This window comes from Kogia breviceps, chromosome 12 (genome assembly GCF_026419965.1).
Source record: "Kogia breviceps isolate mKogBre1 chromosome 12, mKogBre1 haplotype 1, whole genome shotgun sequence".
Lineage (NCBI taxonomy): Eukaryota > Metazoa > Chordata > Mammalia > Artiodactyla > Physeteridae > Kogia > Kogia breviceps.
The window spans coordinates 94,668,063-94,682,922 of NC_081321.1; the positions used below are offsets into that span (position 1 = coordinate 94,668,063).

At 38.3% G+C, this 14,860-nt stretch overlaps 1 protein-coding gene across 1 annotated transcript in view; it reads right to left on the reverse strand.

Moving 5' to 3' along the window:
• The window catches only part of ENTHD1 (ENTH domain containing 1), an 86,472-nt gene extending 79,136 nt beyond the window's left edge, over nt 1-7,336 (reverse strand). The window contains exon 1 of the mRNA XM_059081069.2: nt 6,988-7,336. Within this exon, the coding sequence (XP_058937052.1) occupies nt 6,988-7,336 (349 nt within the window). The remainder of the gene's footprint in view (nt 1-6,987) is intronic.
• Between the last annotated feature and the right edge of the window lie 7,524 nt (nt 7,337-14,860).

The window sequence follows — 14,860 nt, forward strand, 5'->3', positions numbered from 1 at the left end:
TTTTTCAATGATCACATTCCTTTCTTCAAGTCTCTTATTATTTTTATGACTTCCATTAGTAAAAATTTACTGATTATCTATTATGTGCCAAGGCCTGATGGTAAAAAGATGATTAACATATGATATGCACCCTCAGAATTTAGCTAAGGAGAGATATATATAGTAGATAAGATACACTGTAAAAAATATCACTCTGATATTATGAATAAAGTGTTGCAGCAACTAATTCTGACCAGTGAAGAAAAGAAGAGAGTTGGGGGTACAAAGGAAAAGGCCTCTGAGCTAGGATTTGAAGACTAGGAGTTCAGAAAGCAGATAGCAAGGAAAGAATATTACAGGGAAGAAGAAACATCTTAAATACAAGCACAGAGATGTATAAGCAAATAATACATTAAGAATGCTTGGTGATGCAATGTGCTAGATTGAAGACTAAGGAGATAAGAGTAGAAAGGTAGATTGGGAACACACTACAGTCTTGACTCTATCACGAGAACCAATGGGTATTTTTTTATACAATTTTTAAAAATTTAATTAATTTATTTTTTGGCTGCTTTGGGTCTTCATTGCTGTGCGTGGGCTTTCTCTGGTTGCGGTGAGCAGGGGCTACTCTTCTTTGCACTGTGCAGGCTTCTCATAGCGGTGGCTTCTCTTGTTACAGAGCACGAGCTCTAGGTGCACAGGCTCAGCAGTTGTGGCTCACGGGCTCTAGAGCACAGGCTCAGTAGCTGTGGTACACAGGATTAGCTGCTCCGTGACATGAGGGATCTTCCCAAACCAGGGATTGAACCCGTGCCCCCTGCATTGGCAGGAGGATTCTTAACCACTGCACCACCAGGGAAGTCCTGAGAACCAGTGGTTTTGAACTATTTCAACTGCACACACCATCAGTAACAAATTTTTGTGCATGCATCCATCCCCAAATATATATATACATTTATTTATGTATAAATTAAATTATGTCAAGAGCTACTATTCTAATATGTTACACTCATTAGGGAACAAACATAAAAAGAGAAGTGTATAAAAGATAAAAATAAAATGAGTAATATTTTCCCCAATGGAATCATTTTTCATTAATTAATATTTATTAAATTAATAGTGTGCACCAATGTTATCAATCAATAACTAATATACTTTCCATAATCAACAAACGAATATACAGTTGACCCTTGAACAACATGGGTTTGAACTGCACGGGTTCACTTATATGTGGATTTTTTTCACTTAATATATACTACAGTACTACACAATCTGTGCCTGTGTGAATCCGAGGATGTGGAACTGTGGACTGTGAAGTTATATGAAGATTTTCCACTGTGCGTTGTGGGGGAGGGGGCAGTGTCAGTACCCCTAATCCCGACATTGTTCAAAGGTCAACTGTACTATGCTTCTGTTGACAATTCAGTTCTAACTTGCATTTTTTTTTTTTTTTTTTTGCTCTCTTGATGCTAACAAATCATCAAGAGTATTTATAAAGTACAACACAGCACGGTTGTACTTTTTTAATTCTAAGCTCAACCATGAGGGAATCTGAAAGACCTTTATGATAGTTATATTCAAACATACCCATATATACCATACCTGTACATATAAAAGGTATAAATGAATAAATAGGTTTTTCTGTATATTTATAATTGCATGCTTATCTATTTTAATGCTCAAAATAGCTCATAAACTCTTTAAAGCAGGGGCTGACCCTTTCTTTCTACTTAAAAAGAAATTATCATAGTGCTCTGCTCAGTACAGTGATAAAATAGTTGATCTGTAAAGTACAAAAATATTTCATTCACTATTATCCAAAAAATTATGCCTTTTTAAAACCTAACTCTTGGGCATGGAAAATTTTAATTAGTATTTAATTTTAATTTTAATAATAAATTTAACCATAATGGAAGTTGATGTCTTTACAATTTCTGGATTAAGAAGCATAGCATGCTCAAAACCCAAGAAGATATTCTCCAATTTCATCATTAAGCCTCAAACCTGACCTAAAATAAACACATAAAAAAAGAGAGGATGGATATATACCATGGCCAAGTGGGATTTATGCTAAGAATGCAAGGTTGGTTCACCTATGAAGATCAATGTAATACACCAAGTAATAGAATAAATGGGGAAAAACACATAACATCAACAGATGCAGAAAAGGCATCTGACAAAAAGTCAGCACCCTATCGTGATAAAGACACTCAGCAAACTAGGAATAGGAGAGAACTTTGTCAACCTGATAAAAGGTATCTATGAAAAACCCACCCCTGACATCATATTTAATGGTGAAAGACTGAAAGCTTTTAAGATCAGGAACAAGACAAGGATGTCTGTTCTAACCACTTCTATTCAACATTGTACAGGAGGTTTTCGCCAGGACAATTAAGCAAGAAAAAGAAATAATATTCATCCAGATTGGAAAGGAAGAAGTAAAAGTATCTCTATTTGCAGATGACATAATCTTGTATGTAGGAAATCCAAAGGAATCTAAACAAACAAACAAACAAAAACTATTACAGCTAATACTATTTGCAGATGACATAATCTTGTATGTAGGAAATCCAAAGGAATCTAAACAAACAAACAAACAAAAACTATTACAGCTAATAATTATTACAGAAAATATTATAGCAAAGTAGTAGAATACAAGATCGATATATAAAAATCAGATGACCAGTTGAATTTCTATACATGAGCAATGAAAAATATGAAAATGAAATTAAGAAAACAATTTCATTTATAGTAGTACCAAAAAAAGAAAAAAATCTTAGGAATAAATTTAATAAAAGAAGTATAAAACTTGTACAATGAATACTACAAAACACTTATGAAAGACGACCTAAATAAAAGGAAAGATTTCTTATATTCACGGATTTGAGGAAATAATATTATTTAGATGGCAATATTCCTGAAATTGATCTACAGATTCAATGCAATCTCGAAAAAATTCTAGCTGCCTTTTTTGCAGAAATTGATAAGCTGATGCTAAACTTGATATGGAAATGCAAGGCACCCAGAACAGCCAAAACAATATTGAAAAAGAACAAAGCTGAAGTTGCAAATAAAGTCACTTTCCTGTATTTCAAAACTTACTACAAAGTTACAATAATAAAAATAGTGTGGCACAGGCATAAGACTAGATGTAAACATCAATGGAATGAATTAAGAGTACAGAAATAAGCCCATATATCTATGGTTGATTTCTGTAAAGGTGCCAATATAATTCAATGGGGAAAGAACAGATTTTTCAACAAATAGCAGTGGAACAACTGGATATCTGCATGCAGAAGAATGAGGTTGGACCTCTACCTTACACCATATGTAAAAATTAATTCAAAATGGACCCAAGATAAATGTAATAGCTAAAACTACAAAACTCTTAGAAGAAAACATAGGTGTAGGGCTTCCCTGGTGGCGCAGTGGCTGCGAGTCCACCTGCCGATGCAGGGGACACGGGTTTGTGCCCCGGTCTGGGAAGATCCCACATGCCGCGGAGTGGATAGGCCCATGAGCCATGGCCGCTGAACTTGTGCATCCAAAGCCTGTGCTCCACAACGGGAGAGGCCACAACAGTGAGAGGCCTGTGTACCACAAAAAAAAAAAAAAAAAAAAAAAAAAAAAAACATAGGTGTAAATCCTTGTGACTTTAGACTAGGCAATGAGTTCTTACATATGACACTTAAAGCACAAGAAACCAAAGGAAAAACAGATAAAATGGACTTCTTCAAAATTTAATCAAGAAAATAAAAAGACAACCTATATAGAATGGGAGAAGATATCTGCAAATCACCTATCTGATAAGGGTCTTGTATCCAGAATATATAAAGAACTTTAAAATTTAAAAAAAAAAATCAAAACGGTTAAAAATGGACAAGGGATTCGAATAGACATTTCTCCAAAGAAGACATATAAATGGCCAAACAAGGTCATGAAAAGTTACTCAACGTAATTAGTCTGTAGGGGACCATAAATCAAAATCAGAATAAGATACTACTTCACATCTAGTAAAATAGCTATAATTTTTTAAAAAACATGGACAATAACAGGATTAGCAAGGATGTGGAGAAATAGCAATCCTCCTACACTACTGGTGAGAACGTAAAATGGTATAGCTGCTAAGGAAAACAGTTCAGTGGTTCCTCAAAAAGCTAAACATTGACTTAACATATGACCCAGCAATTCCACTCCTAAGTATACCCCCAAAGAAATTGAAAGCAGGGACTCAAACTGATACTTGTACACTAACGTTCACTGCAGCATTATTCACAATAGCCAAAAGGTGAAACCAACCCAAGAACCCATCAACAGAAGAATAAACAAAATGTAGTAAGTACATACAAAGGAATGTTATTCAGCTATAAAAAGGATAAAGTTCTGATACATCCTCTAACATGGCTGAACCTAGAGGACTTTATGGTAAGTTAAATAACTCAGACACAAAAGGACAAATACTACACGATGCCACTTATATCCAGTACCCAGAACAGGCAAATTTATAGAGATAGGAAGTAGATTAGATCAAGCCACAGAGTTACCGCTTGATGATTACAGAGCTCCTGTTTGGGGTGATGAAAAAGTTTTGGAAATAAATAGTGGTAATTGTTGTGCCACAGTGTGAATGTAATAAAATGTGACTGAACTGTACACTTAAAATGGCAAATTTTATGTTATATTTATTTTATCATAATTTTTAAAATTAATAATACACCAAAACCCATAGGATTGTGCACTTTAAATGGGTGAACTGTATGATACATGAATTACATCTCACTAAAGCTTTTTTTTTTAAGTGAAGGAAAAAAAAGAAGAAATGAGCTCTCGAGCTGTAAAAAGAATCTTATGAAAGAATCTTAAATGCATATTGCTAAGTGAAAGAAACCATTCTGAAAAAGCTATGTACAGAATGATCCCAACTATATAACAGTCTGGAAAAGGCAAAACTATAAAAACAATAAAAAGATCAGTGGTTGCCAAGGGTTCAGGGCAGGGGAGAAAGGATGGATAGGTGGGGCACAGGGCACTTTCAAGGCAGTGAAACTGTTCTGCATGATATTGGAATGGTAGACACATGACACTGCATTTTTCAAGACCCATAGAACTGCAGAACACAAAGCGTGAACCTTTGTGTAAACTAAGGACTTTAGTTAATAATAATGTATCAATACTGGTTTAATTGTAACAAATGTACCACATTAATGCAAGATGTTAATAGGAGAAACCATGTGTGGGTGGGGAAGGGTATGTAGGAACTCTGTACTTTCTGCATAATTTTTCTGTAAACCTAAAACTGCTCTAAAAAAGACTATTTTTAAAATGTATACTTAACACAGAGATTGCACTGAATTTTATCCTCTTCTCATGATTCATAAGACTATTCACTTTAACATATTATAATTTTACATTAGATGGGGAGGAAGTGCTGATTCTTTTACCATTGCAGAATATCAGGCACTACTGAATCTTCTCAGTTCAGTATTCTGTACAGCCTTTCCCTACTTCTCCTCTTCCACTCCCGACAAAATTACTTTATGGCCTAAATTTCCGTATTCATAAAACTACTTCCTTCGTAGTTTTTGAAGATTCCATAGTCTTTGGAAACACTTTCTTACATTTATGACAATTTCAGTCTAATTATAATTACAGTGACATTATTATATCAAATTACCATGCCTCCTATTTTATTCATTTTGTTCTATTTTTTTCACATTGCCACGTTGGTTTTATTTGGTCTAATTATATGTTTTAAAATATACAAGTTTATATAAAACAAAATAAAAATCATCTCTAATCCTACCAGTACCACTTGGTGAACTCTTATCTTATATACATAAACATAATTTTTTAAACAAAATTGGACCATTTTGTATATTCACTCCCTTTCTTTCATTTATTCTCTCACTCAACAAATGTCGATGGCTCCTCTCCTGCCAAGACCCAGCAATGCGCAAGGTAGACAAAGTCCCTGCCCTCATGGAGCTGACATCTTTTGGGGAAAAATAGGCAAACATATTTGCACTCCTCACAACCATCCTATGAGACAGATACTGTTATTATCCCAATTTACAGAGAGCTAAACTGAGGCCTCAAGTAATCTAGTAAATTGCCTGAGGATACACAGCTAGGCAGTAGCAGAGTCAGGATTCAACCCCAGGTTTAATGACAACACTATTTGATGACAGACTCTGAAGCTTTTAACTTATAAGAGATACATATCTTAGTATGATATACTGATCTTTACAAAATGGTAATGGGGGTAAAAGGTTGGATTAGCTCCCCAAAATAACATATAACTCCAAGGACATAGTTCCTTGACTTCAATCATGAAGTTTGTTCATGGAAAATTATTCATTACTATTTTGTCATATTTAAATTAAGTAGGACCTCAAGTCCAACTTTTTAACTTTTTTGGTGTATTTGTTTTATTTTTTTCACTTTATTTTTAAATTCAATTTATTTAGACTAAAACAAAAACAAAATCAGTTCACCCATTTCTCCCCACCCAAACCTCCACCTGTGAAAACCACTAATCTGTTCTATGAGCTTTTTTTTTTTAACTCCACATATAAGAGAAATCATACAGTATTTGCCTTTCTCTGTCTGACTTATTTCACTTTGCATAATGCCCTCGAGTTCCGAAAGAATGACATCTTGCCTTGTGCAACAACATGGATGTACCTCAAGGGTATTATGCTAAGGGAAATAAGTCAGACAGAGAAAGACAAATACCATACGATCTCTTCTATGGTCATCGTCTATAAGACATCATTTTATCAGATACCTAAGTGTGTTAGTTTCACACATCCTTTTGAAAAACAAAATACTGTTCTCTAAGGCACTCAAAAGTCAACACAAAGGATTAAACTGAAAACCATAACAGTCCCAGAGGAAAGGCAGCTAGTACATTTAAGAACAACTTTCTCTCAGCTCCTGCTTTAAAATGATCCCCTCCCAAACTCTTAATCTTTACTGGCACAATGTATAAGCTTCTTCAACTGGTACCTTGATCTTTTCCAGCTTCATCTATGTGTTGAAAATCTTTTAGTGTTTGAAGGTTATGGAACCCCTCTCTGCAATGCTGAATAACTTTCTTTGATCCATTCTTGATGAGATAATCCATTAGGGTAAGGGATTTATATACATGGCGCCAGTTCTTCCCATGGTCGTTGAGTCTCTGCCATAACATACTCATAATCTCTGAGAGAGAAACTGTGTTGAAAGTCAGGTCACTGATATCTAACATCAGAGAACTAGAAGGACCCCAAGGGTCATTAGAAGTTGCTTCCCTGACTTTTATTTCCGCATCTGAGTAATTTTTCACAAAGTTTTTTACTTGCCTCCTGAATGCCATAGGTAAGACAAATTTGAAGGTGAGATGGGGGTTGAGAGCAATGGACTAGAAGTTTACGTGACTGGTGTATAAAACCTTTGGGAGGTAGTTGGTCCCCAGGTCTGCTGCTCCCAAATACAAATGATTAATCTCCACCTTGACAACGTATCAATTTCCTGCAAAGGAATGCACAAACAATATGTAAGTTAAATATATTTTTAAATGTCTATAGAAGATCAATTCAGTCTGAAAAAGCTAGCTTTAGTTTCCAAATCAGTGCCTCACTTACATCAGCCAGAACTGAGGGTACCATATACATGTTCCTAGGATTGATATGGGAAAATCTCTCACAAGGGATTGGCCTATGTTATGTAAAGAAATATAGGTGGTCTTTCTAGACCTAAAAGTTTCCATTGAAAGTATCACTGAACCTCTTTGGCCAGAAATAAAATTATTATAAAGCATTACATGGACAGTGGACAAGTTACTATAAGAAAATGGAACTTGCACTGTGACATCTCTTGCTTAAGATTTGTTGTCATGTATAAAAATGTTATGTCCTGAGATTAATTAAGTGAAAACTGAGTCTTAGAATCATCGATTGACCCTATGGTTGTATCCTTTTTAGAACTTACAAGTCATTAGAATCAGATCGAGGTATGGTCTGTTTTCTTGTTAATCTAAAAGAGGGGAGGGTCATCAACTATTAAGACAAGTAATTGTCCTTAGTGGAGTCCACAGCTAACTCATGGCACCCTAAACCAATATTTTAGTGCTCGTAAGGCTGCTAAGTTTAAGGAAAAGGTTAAATTCCTTTCTTTACTCAGCTTTAGAAAAAGATGCCCTGATGAGCATCCAGACCCACTGAAGCCTCAACAATCTATAATCAGATTTTACTAGAGACACTGCACACATACAAAAGAAAAATGTTAAAATCCATAACAAATGTGTTCGTTATTTTTAGTTTTGTTTCTCTTCCTTGACCTCAATTCCTAGCTCAGGCTTGATTAATTTCTGTGTAAGTATTTAAGAAAGACATAAATTTTCAGAAGCATCCTAAATAAACTATCACTTCTTTTTTAAAAAATAAGAGAAGGGGATAAGTCATCTTTTTTGGTAAAAGTCCAACACATCCTCAAATAAACAAGATAGAAAATCTATCTGCTTAATTAAGATTTCTCCAAAAGAGACTATCCTCAACATTAGGAAGAAAATGAGAACTTGTGTGTTTTTACAATTTTCTGATTTTCTCTCTTGTTTGCACTTCAAACACAGACATTTTTATCTGACTCACTCCTGAAGTGAAAACTTGATTCATAATTTGTTTCGATAAGCTATTAAAATTTTCAATCACAAGGGTTTTCTTTTTCTATCGTCCTTTTCTCCCCCTCTACTAAGCTCACTCAATGCAGAGATGCACAGTGACATTGGCTTAGAGCAACGAATATTGATGTTTCTTCACAAGTCTATTAAAAAACAAAACAAAACAAAACCCTGTTAGAATCATAACTTGCTGGAATTAAACAACAGTTTTTAAAAACCTCTTTTTCTTTTTTGGATAACTACCTACGTATATTTTGGAGGGACAAAATAATTTTTAGGTTTTCCTCTATTCTCTAAACTACATTTTTAAATTTTAAAAAATGTTTTCATAAATGAACTTTCTGCCCAAGAAAACTATCTACATAATAGCCTTCCATCCAATAGAGTAGTTTAAAATGGATGTGCTGGACATCATACCAAAATTAAACATATTCCTAACCATTTGAAAAACCACAAAGAAAAATGTCTGGATAAATGAATTAATATCATTTACTAACGTACAGTACTTTGTGACATAAACACAGAATATGTAAGACACCATTCTACTAATGAAATCTTTTCAAGCTAACAAGGAGTTCAATTAATCGGTGTTAGCTGTAAATTATATGTTGTTTTACTATGTGTTTTAGACACCTGACTATATGCAAATGCTCAGTTTACTCAGTCCTTCAAAATTTTGAGATTATATCAATAAATACAGTGATGTGACATCTAAGACAAAAGTAGTGCCCAAGAGGGTAAATTTTCACACCTGAATTTTGGTTGTCTGGCTACCCAAATCCCTGTAATATTTAGAAATGGAGAGTAGTAAGATATTTCATATCATAAACCTGGGTTGCCTCCTCTGACAGGCCTTCATCCACCACACTTACTACTTAGGTCTACCCATCATGCTCTTTTCAGCACCCAATTTATTTCCTTCATGACACTTATCAGGATGCATAGTTATGTGTTTGTTATTTTCTCTTAGCTTTCTTCACCACCAAACTGGAAATTCCTTGAGAGCAGGGACCATGATTGTCTTACTTACCAGTGTAATCCTACTGTGTAAACAGGTACCTAGCACATAGCAGGCACTCAAGAAACAGGTCATTGAGGGAATGACCAAGTGGTCGAGTGATACTGCTTTGGGATAAAGCTGAATTGACTCTACAGCTTTTAATTATAAACATGACACTTAAAATATATAATCTAGCTCTTGTAATTGTCAAGTAAAACTCTGGAGTTTTGAGCAAACGTTTTCAAATCAATAAACAAGTATTTCTTGAGTACCTACCATTTATATGGCTTTGTGGAGGATGTAAGAAATAGAAAACATGCTCCTTACATTCAAAAACATCATTTAGTTAAGGAGCTTTCTCCCTTAAATGATTCCAAAATAAACAAATGATGAGGTATAAAAGACCTCTTAATTTTCTTATTACATTTACCCACTTCCACGACTCTTTGGCAAAGGCTGTTTTCTCCCCCAACTTTACCTGAATCATAACAGGAGAGCATTTAAGTTGTCAAGTGACATTACAATATGGGTCCACAATCTCTTATCTGAATCTTTCGAGGCCAAATGAGTCATGGAATACAAACTCAATTTTTGGGGGGTAACTTTTGAAGGGTAATGCCATGCCTACACCATATATTACATGATACCCACAGTGAGATCTGGGGTAAATTAAGCAAGGTCTGAACAATCAAACACATTAACATGACTGCAACAAAAATTTGCAAATATTTGGAATAAGTAAAGACAAATGGCTGTTTCAGTTCAGATCTTGTGGCCAGATAAGTTAGGGGAAAAAATTGGTTTTCAAAACTTTTTGGATGTCAGAATTGAGAATAAAAGATTGGGGAGCTAAACTGACGTTTTCCAAAGATTTAGGACAACAATGACAACAGCATCTAAGAGGCTGAGTACCAAGACGCATCTCTGGAAAGACACATTTAGGGTAGTGCTATGAGGACAGCACAGCTCTTGTGTTTATACAGGTTCTGCCTGTAGACATGAGATCAACTCAGGAGAAAATAAGCTCTGGCCAAGATCGTTATAGAAGAAGGATTACAGAGAATACCTCAGCATTAGAAGGTGTTGCTGTTTTGATGGAAAAAACATTACAAGAGTCAGAGAAACTAACTTGAGTCCCTCCTGTGTGTTCATTAAATCACTCAACTATTAATTTTCCAGAATTTACCATGTGACAGGCTCCATTTCCAAGAAATGGAGAAACAGGTGCACAAGACACAGTCCCCACCCTCTGGAGTAAATGGCTACTCTTTACTGAATGCTCACAACGTGTTCACACCTAGGCACTCAGTACCTCATCTCATTACTTTAATTAGGATTCCAGAGGCACGGATTTGAGGTCCTGCTCTGCCATTTCCTAATTAGGGCTTAAGGACTTCTCTGAGCCTCAGTATCCCCATCTGCAGCATAAGGAATAATCACCACCTAGGGAAGACCGTTGAGGGGAAGACATGAGACGTCCTGTAAAGAACTTCTAACGTGAAGGGCAGAAGGAGAATCAACTGCCTGTAGCCAGGGTCGTTCCTTGGCATTTGCTTCATTCATTCAACAATCTTTTCAGAATGACCACTGTGCTCCAGGCAGGCCCTGTGGAGGGCACTAGGTCACACAGACGACTCGGCCCAGCTACTGCCCTCAGAGAATTTACTGCGAGCGGGAGGCTGGGCCTTGGAGAAGCTTCTGGAAGGAGGGAGTGACGTGATGGCGTCACAGAGTAATGACCTTCCCTCACGCAGACCTGTGGGCCTCGTCGCCCTCCCGCCTGCCTCCGGCCGGAGCAGGCAACAACACGGGATGGCAGTGGGATAGCACCCCTCCCGGCCCCTCCAGGCCCCCTCCCTACCCACCCCCACACTAGGGGCTCCTACCTGAGGGGAACTTCCAGCCGCGGCGTCCGGGCTTTTCCCTCCGAAACACAAGCCCCGCCTCCTCCAACCGGGCCAGAGCGCCCACGCCCCGTTCCCACTTCCGCTTCCTCACTTCCGCCTCCTCACTTCCGGCCTTTCCCAGAGCCGAAGTCTGCAGTTCCCAGGGCTTCGAAGGAGAGGAATCGCGAGGGTTAAAATAAGCCCCGCTTGAGGGTATCCCGCGGCTTGAAGGCAAGTGTCTTCATTTCACGATCTGTTGGGCTGTGGCACTGCACTAATCCTTCATTCAAATAATGAATTTTACAATTTGTGTTAGTAGTGTAATTTTAACTGACTGGAAACATCGTCCGCACAGCTGATTTTCATCTCAAAGGACAAAGAATGTAATCTCTGGTAGTAGATTACTAGAGATGAAAAGTGTGTGTGATGGACAGTGATGGAGTGCCTCCAATGAGGACCTTGGGTACCACTGATGGGTAGTCCTTGAAATATTCGACTGACCTTCACTTGGCACCTAGTATGTGTTAGGCACCCCCGAGAGCAGCAAGGACTCAGATAGGACAGAGTTCGATGCTGGATGAGTTTCGAGGCTAGTGGAGGTGACAGGCACCATCCCAGAAGATTGTGACAAGATATGTATAGCATAAGAGGAGAGGAGAGAGCATCTAATTCTACCAAGGAGTGTTTGAGGGCCGGTTTCAGAGAACAGTTTACATCTGAGTTGAATCTTTTTTTTTTTTTTTTTTTTGCGGTACGCGGGCCTCTCACTGCTGTGGCCTCTCCCGTTGTGGAGCACAGGCTCCGGACGCGCAGGCTCAGCGGCCATGGCTCACGGGCCCAGCCGCTCCGCGGCATGTGGGATCTTCCCGGACCGGGGCATGAACCCGTGTCCCCTGCATCAGCAGGCGGACTCTCAACCACTGCGCCACCAGGGAAGCCCCCCATCTGAGTTGAATCTTAAAGGATGACAGGAGTTCTCTGGATAGGCAAAGTAGAGGAAGCCATTAGAGGCAAAGGGCACATCATATGTAAAAGCTTGACAGCTCAGAGAGCCTATTATCTTGGTAAAACTACAAGCACTGTAGTGACCATGGCTGTTGCAGACTATTAGTGAAACAGCACAGGGAGATGAAGTGCCAGAGGAAATTCAGATCATGAAGAACCTTGTTTGTACAACCAGGTGATTTTACCCAGTAGGCATTGAAAATGTAATCAAACCCATGTTTTAAAGAACCATGGTGGCTGAGTGGAATACTGACTGGAATGGAAGGAAAGAGATTTAGAGAATAGGAAAACGCTTAGTAAATGAAAGTTACCTTTGTTTTTGGTTCCTACTGCTTCAGTCATAATTATTATAATAACAGCCTGCATTATTGATACTGACGTGTAGATAGGTAAGTGTAATACAAAATGATAGGAGATATGGGGCTTCCCTGGTGGTGTAGTGGTTGGGAGTCTACCTGCCAGTGCAGGGGGGACACGGGTTCGAACCCTGGTCTGGGAAGATCCCACATGCCGCGGAGCGGCTGGGCCCGTGAGCCACAACTACTGAGCCTGTGCTCTAGAGCCCGTGAGCCACAACTACTGAGCCTGCGTGCTGCAACTACTGAAGCCTGCACACCTAGAGCCAGTGCTCCGCAACAAGAGAAGCCACCGCAATGAGAAGCCCGTACACCGCAGTGAAGAGTAGCCCCCACTCGCCACAACCAGAGAAAGCCCGTGCACAGCAACCAAGACCCAGCGCAGCCAAAAATAAATAAATATATTTTAAAATGATAGGAGATATGAAAGAAGTTGGTACATTATAACCAACTTATCTGGCTGTAATATAGAGTAGTGGGGGTAGGAGCCAGAGGGAAATTGAAAAGATGGCCTGGAAATGGGTGGTTCAGGACATTGAATGCCATGGTAAGGTGTTGGACTTTATAAAGTAGTGAGGAATAAACCAAAAGTATTTTTTACATAGAGTTATAGTTTATGAAGACTTTTTATATGCATATCTTATGTAAATTTCAAAGGAAGTCTGAAATGTAGGTGTTATTATCCCATTTTACAGATAGTAATGCTAAGTTTGAGGCACATGCCATCATTCTACATTAGAGCCAGGCACTATTCTGAGCCATGAGAATATAAGGAAGTTACAATCTAATAGTCTAATAAACAGGAATACGTCAGTAAATGTGACAAGTTACCACGATAAAGGCAAGTATAGATTGCTATGGGAGTCAAAAAGGAATATGTCCAAACCACACAGTTAGGGAAGGCTTCCTGGAGGAGGTGAACCTGAGCTGAGTTTGCAGGAACAAATAGATTATATGACTTCCCCAGAAATATTCAACTAGCAAGGGTTTAACTGGAACTTGAACCCAGATCTCCTGCATGCAATTCTATGCTCTTTCCCCTATGCTGAGAACCAATCTTTTGTCCTTGATGTTGAGCTTCATTGACCTTCTCAGTCACAAGTCTACCTGTTATATTTTGAGAAGGTCAGAGACCCCCAATTTTTTCTTTTTAAGCCCATTCATTTTCTCCTTTTAGAACAAATCTCCCGGTATGTTCAGAAAAATAGATTGGAAGCAGGAACAGAGGGATTGGAAATAGAATAGAATTTTATAATAGTTCTGGCAATAAGTGATGAAAGCTGTAACCAAAGCAGAAGTCATGGGCCTGGTGCCATACTCCACTCTGCTCATTCTTCTCTGACACTCAGACTTTTGCATATGATGTTAAAGCATAGCAGTTACTGGACTTGGCTCCAAATACATGTGGGAGTGAGGGAGAAGGAGGAGTCTACAGTGACTCTCAAGTTTCTGTTTTGGGTGACCGTGTGAATGGTTGCTAGTTCACCTAGATATGTACACGGTCTGAGGAACAAATTTGGCAGGAAAGACGATGAATTCTCTTTTGGACATTTTGAATGCGAGGTGTCTGGGGGCGACCATGGGAAGATGCCCAGGAGACAGCTGAGTAGAAATAACTGGAATAAAGGAGAGGGCTCTGGGCTTGGGCTCACAGACTTGAGAGTAGCCAGCGCATAGGAGGTGATTGAAGGGGCAGATGGAAAAAAGAGAACAGAGCAAACTCAAAGATGGTGGTCCCAGTGCAGGTGGAGAGGCCAGTAACAGCGACGGAGTGGATCAGGCAGGCAAATGGCTCACGTGCTACCAACCTATGGATTTAACTCTGCTAAAGAAACATAGTGTAAAGAGATTCTTCTTGTCTGCTTTCCTCCATTTGGGGGCACCATAATTTAGTTGCAGTACCATAGCATCCACCAAATAGAGACATCATTTTACCAGAATAACGTGGTGTGGGTTTGTTTTGTTTTGTTTCCTG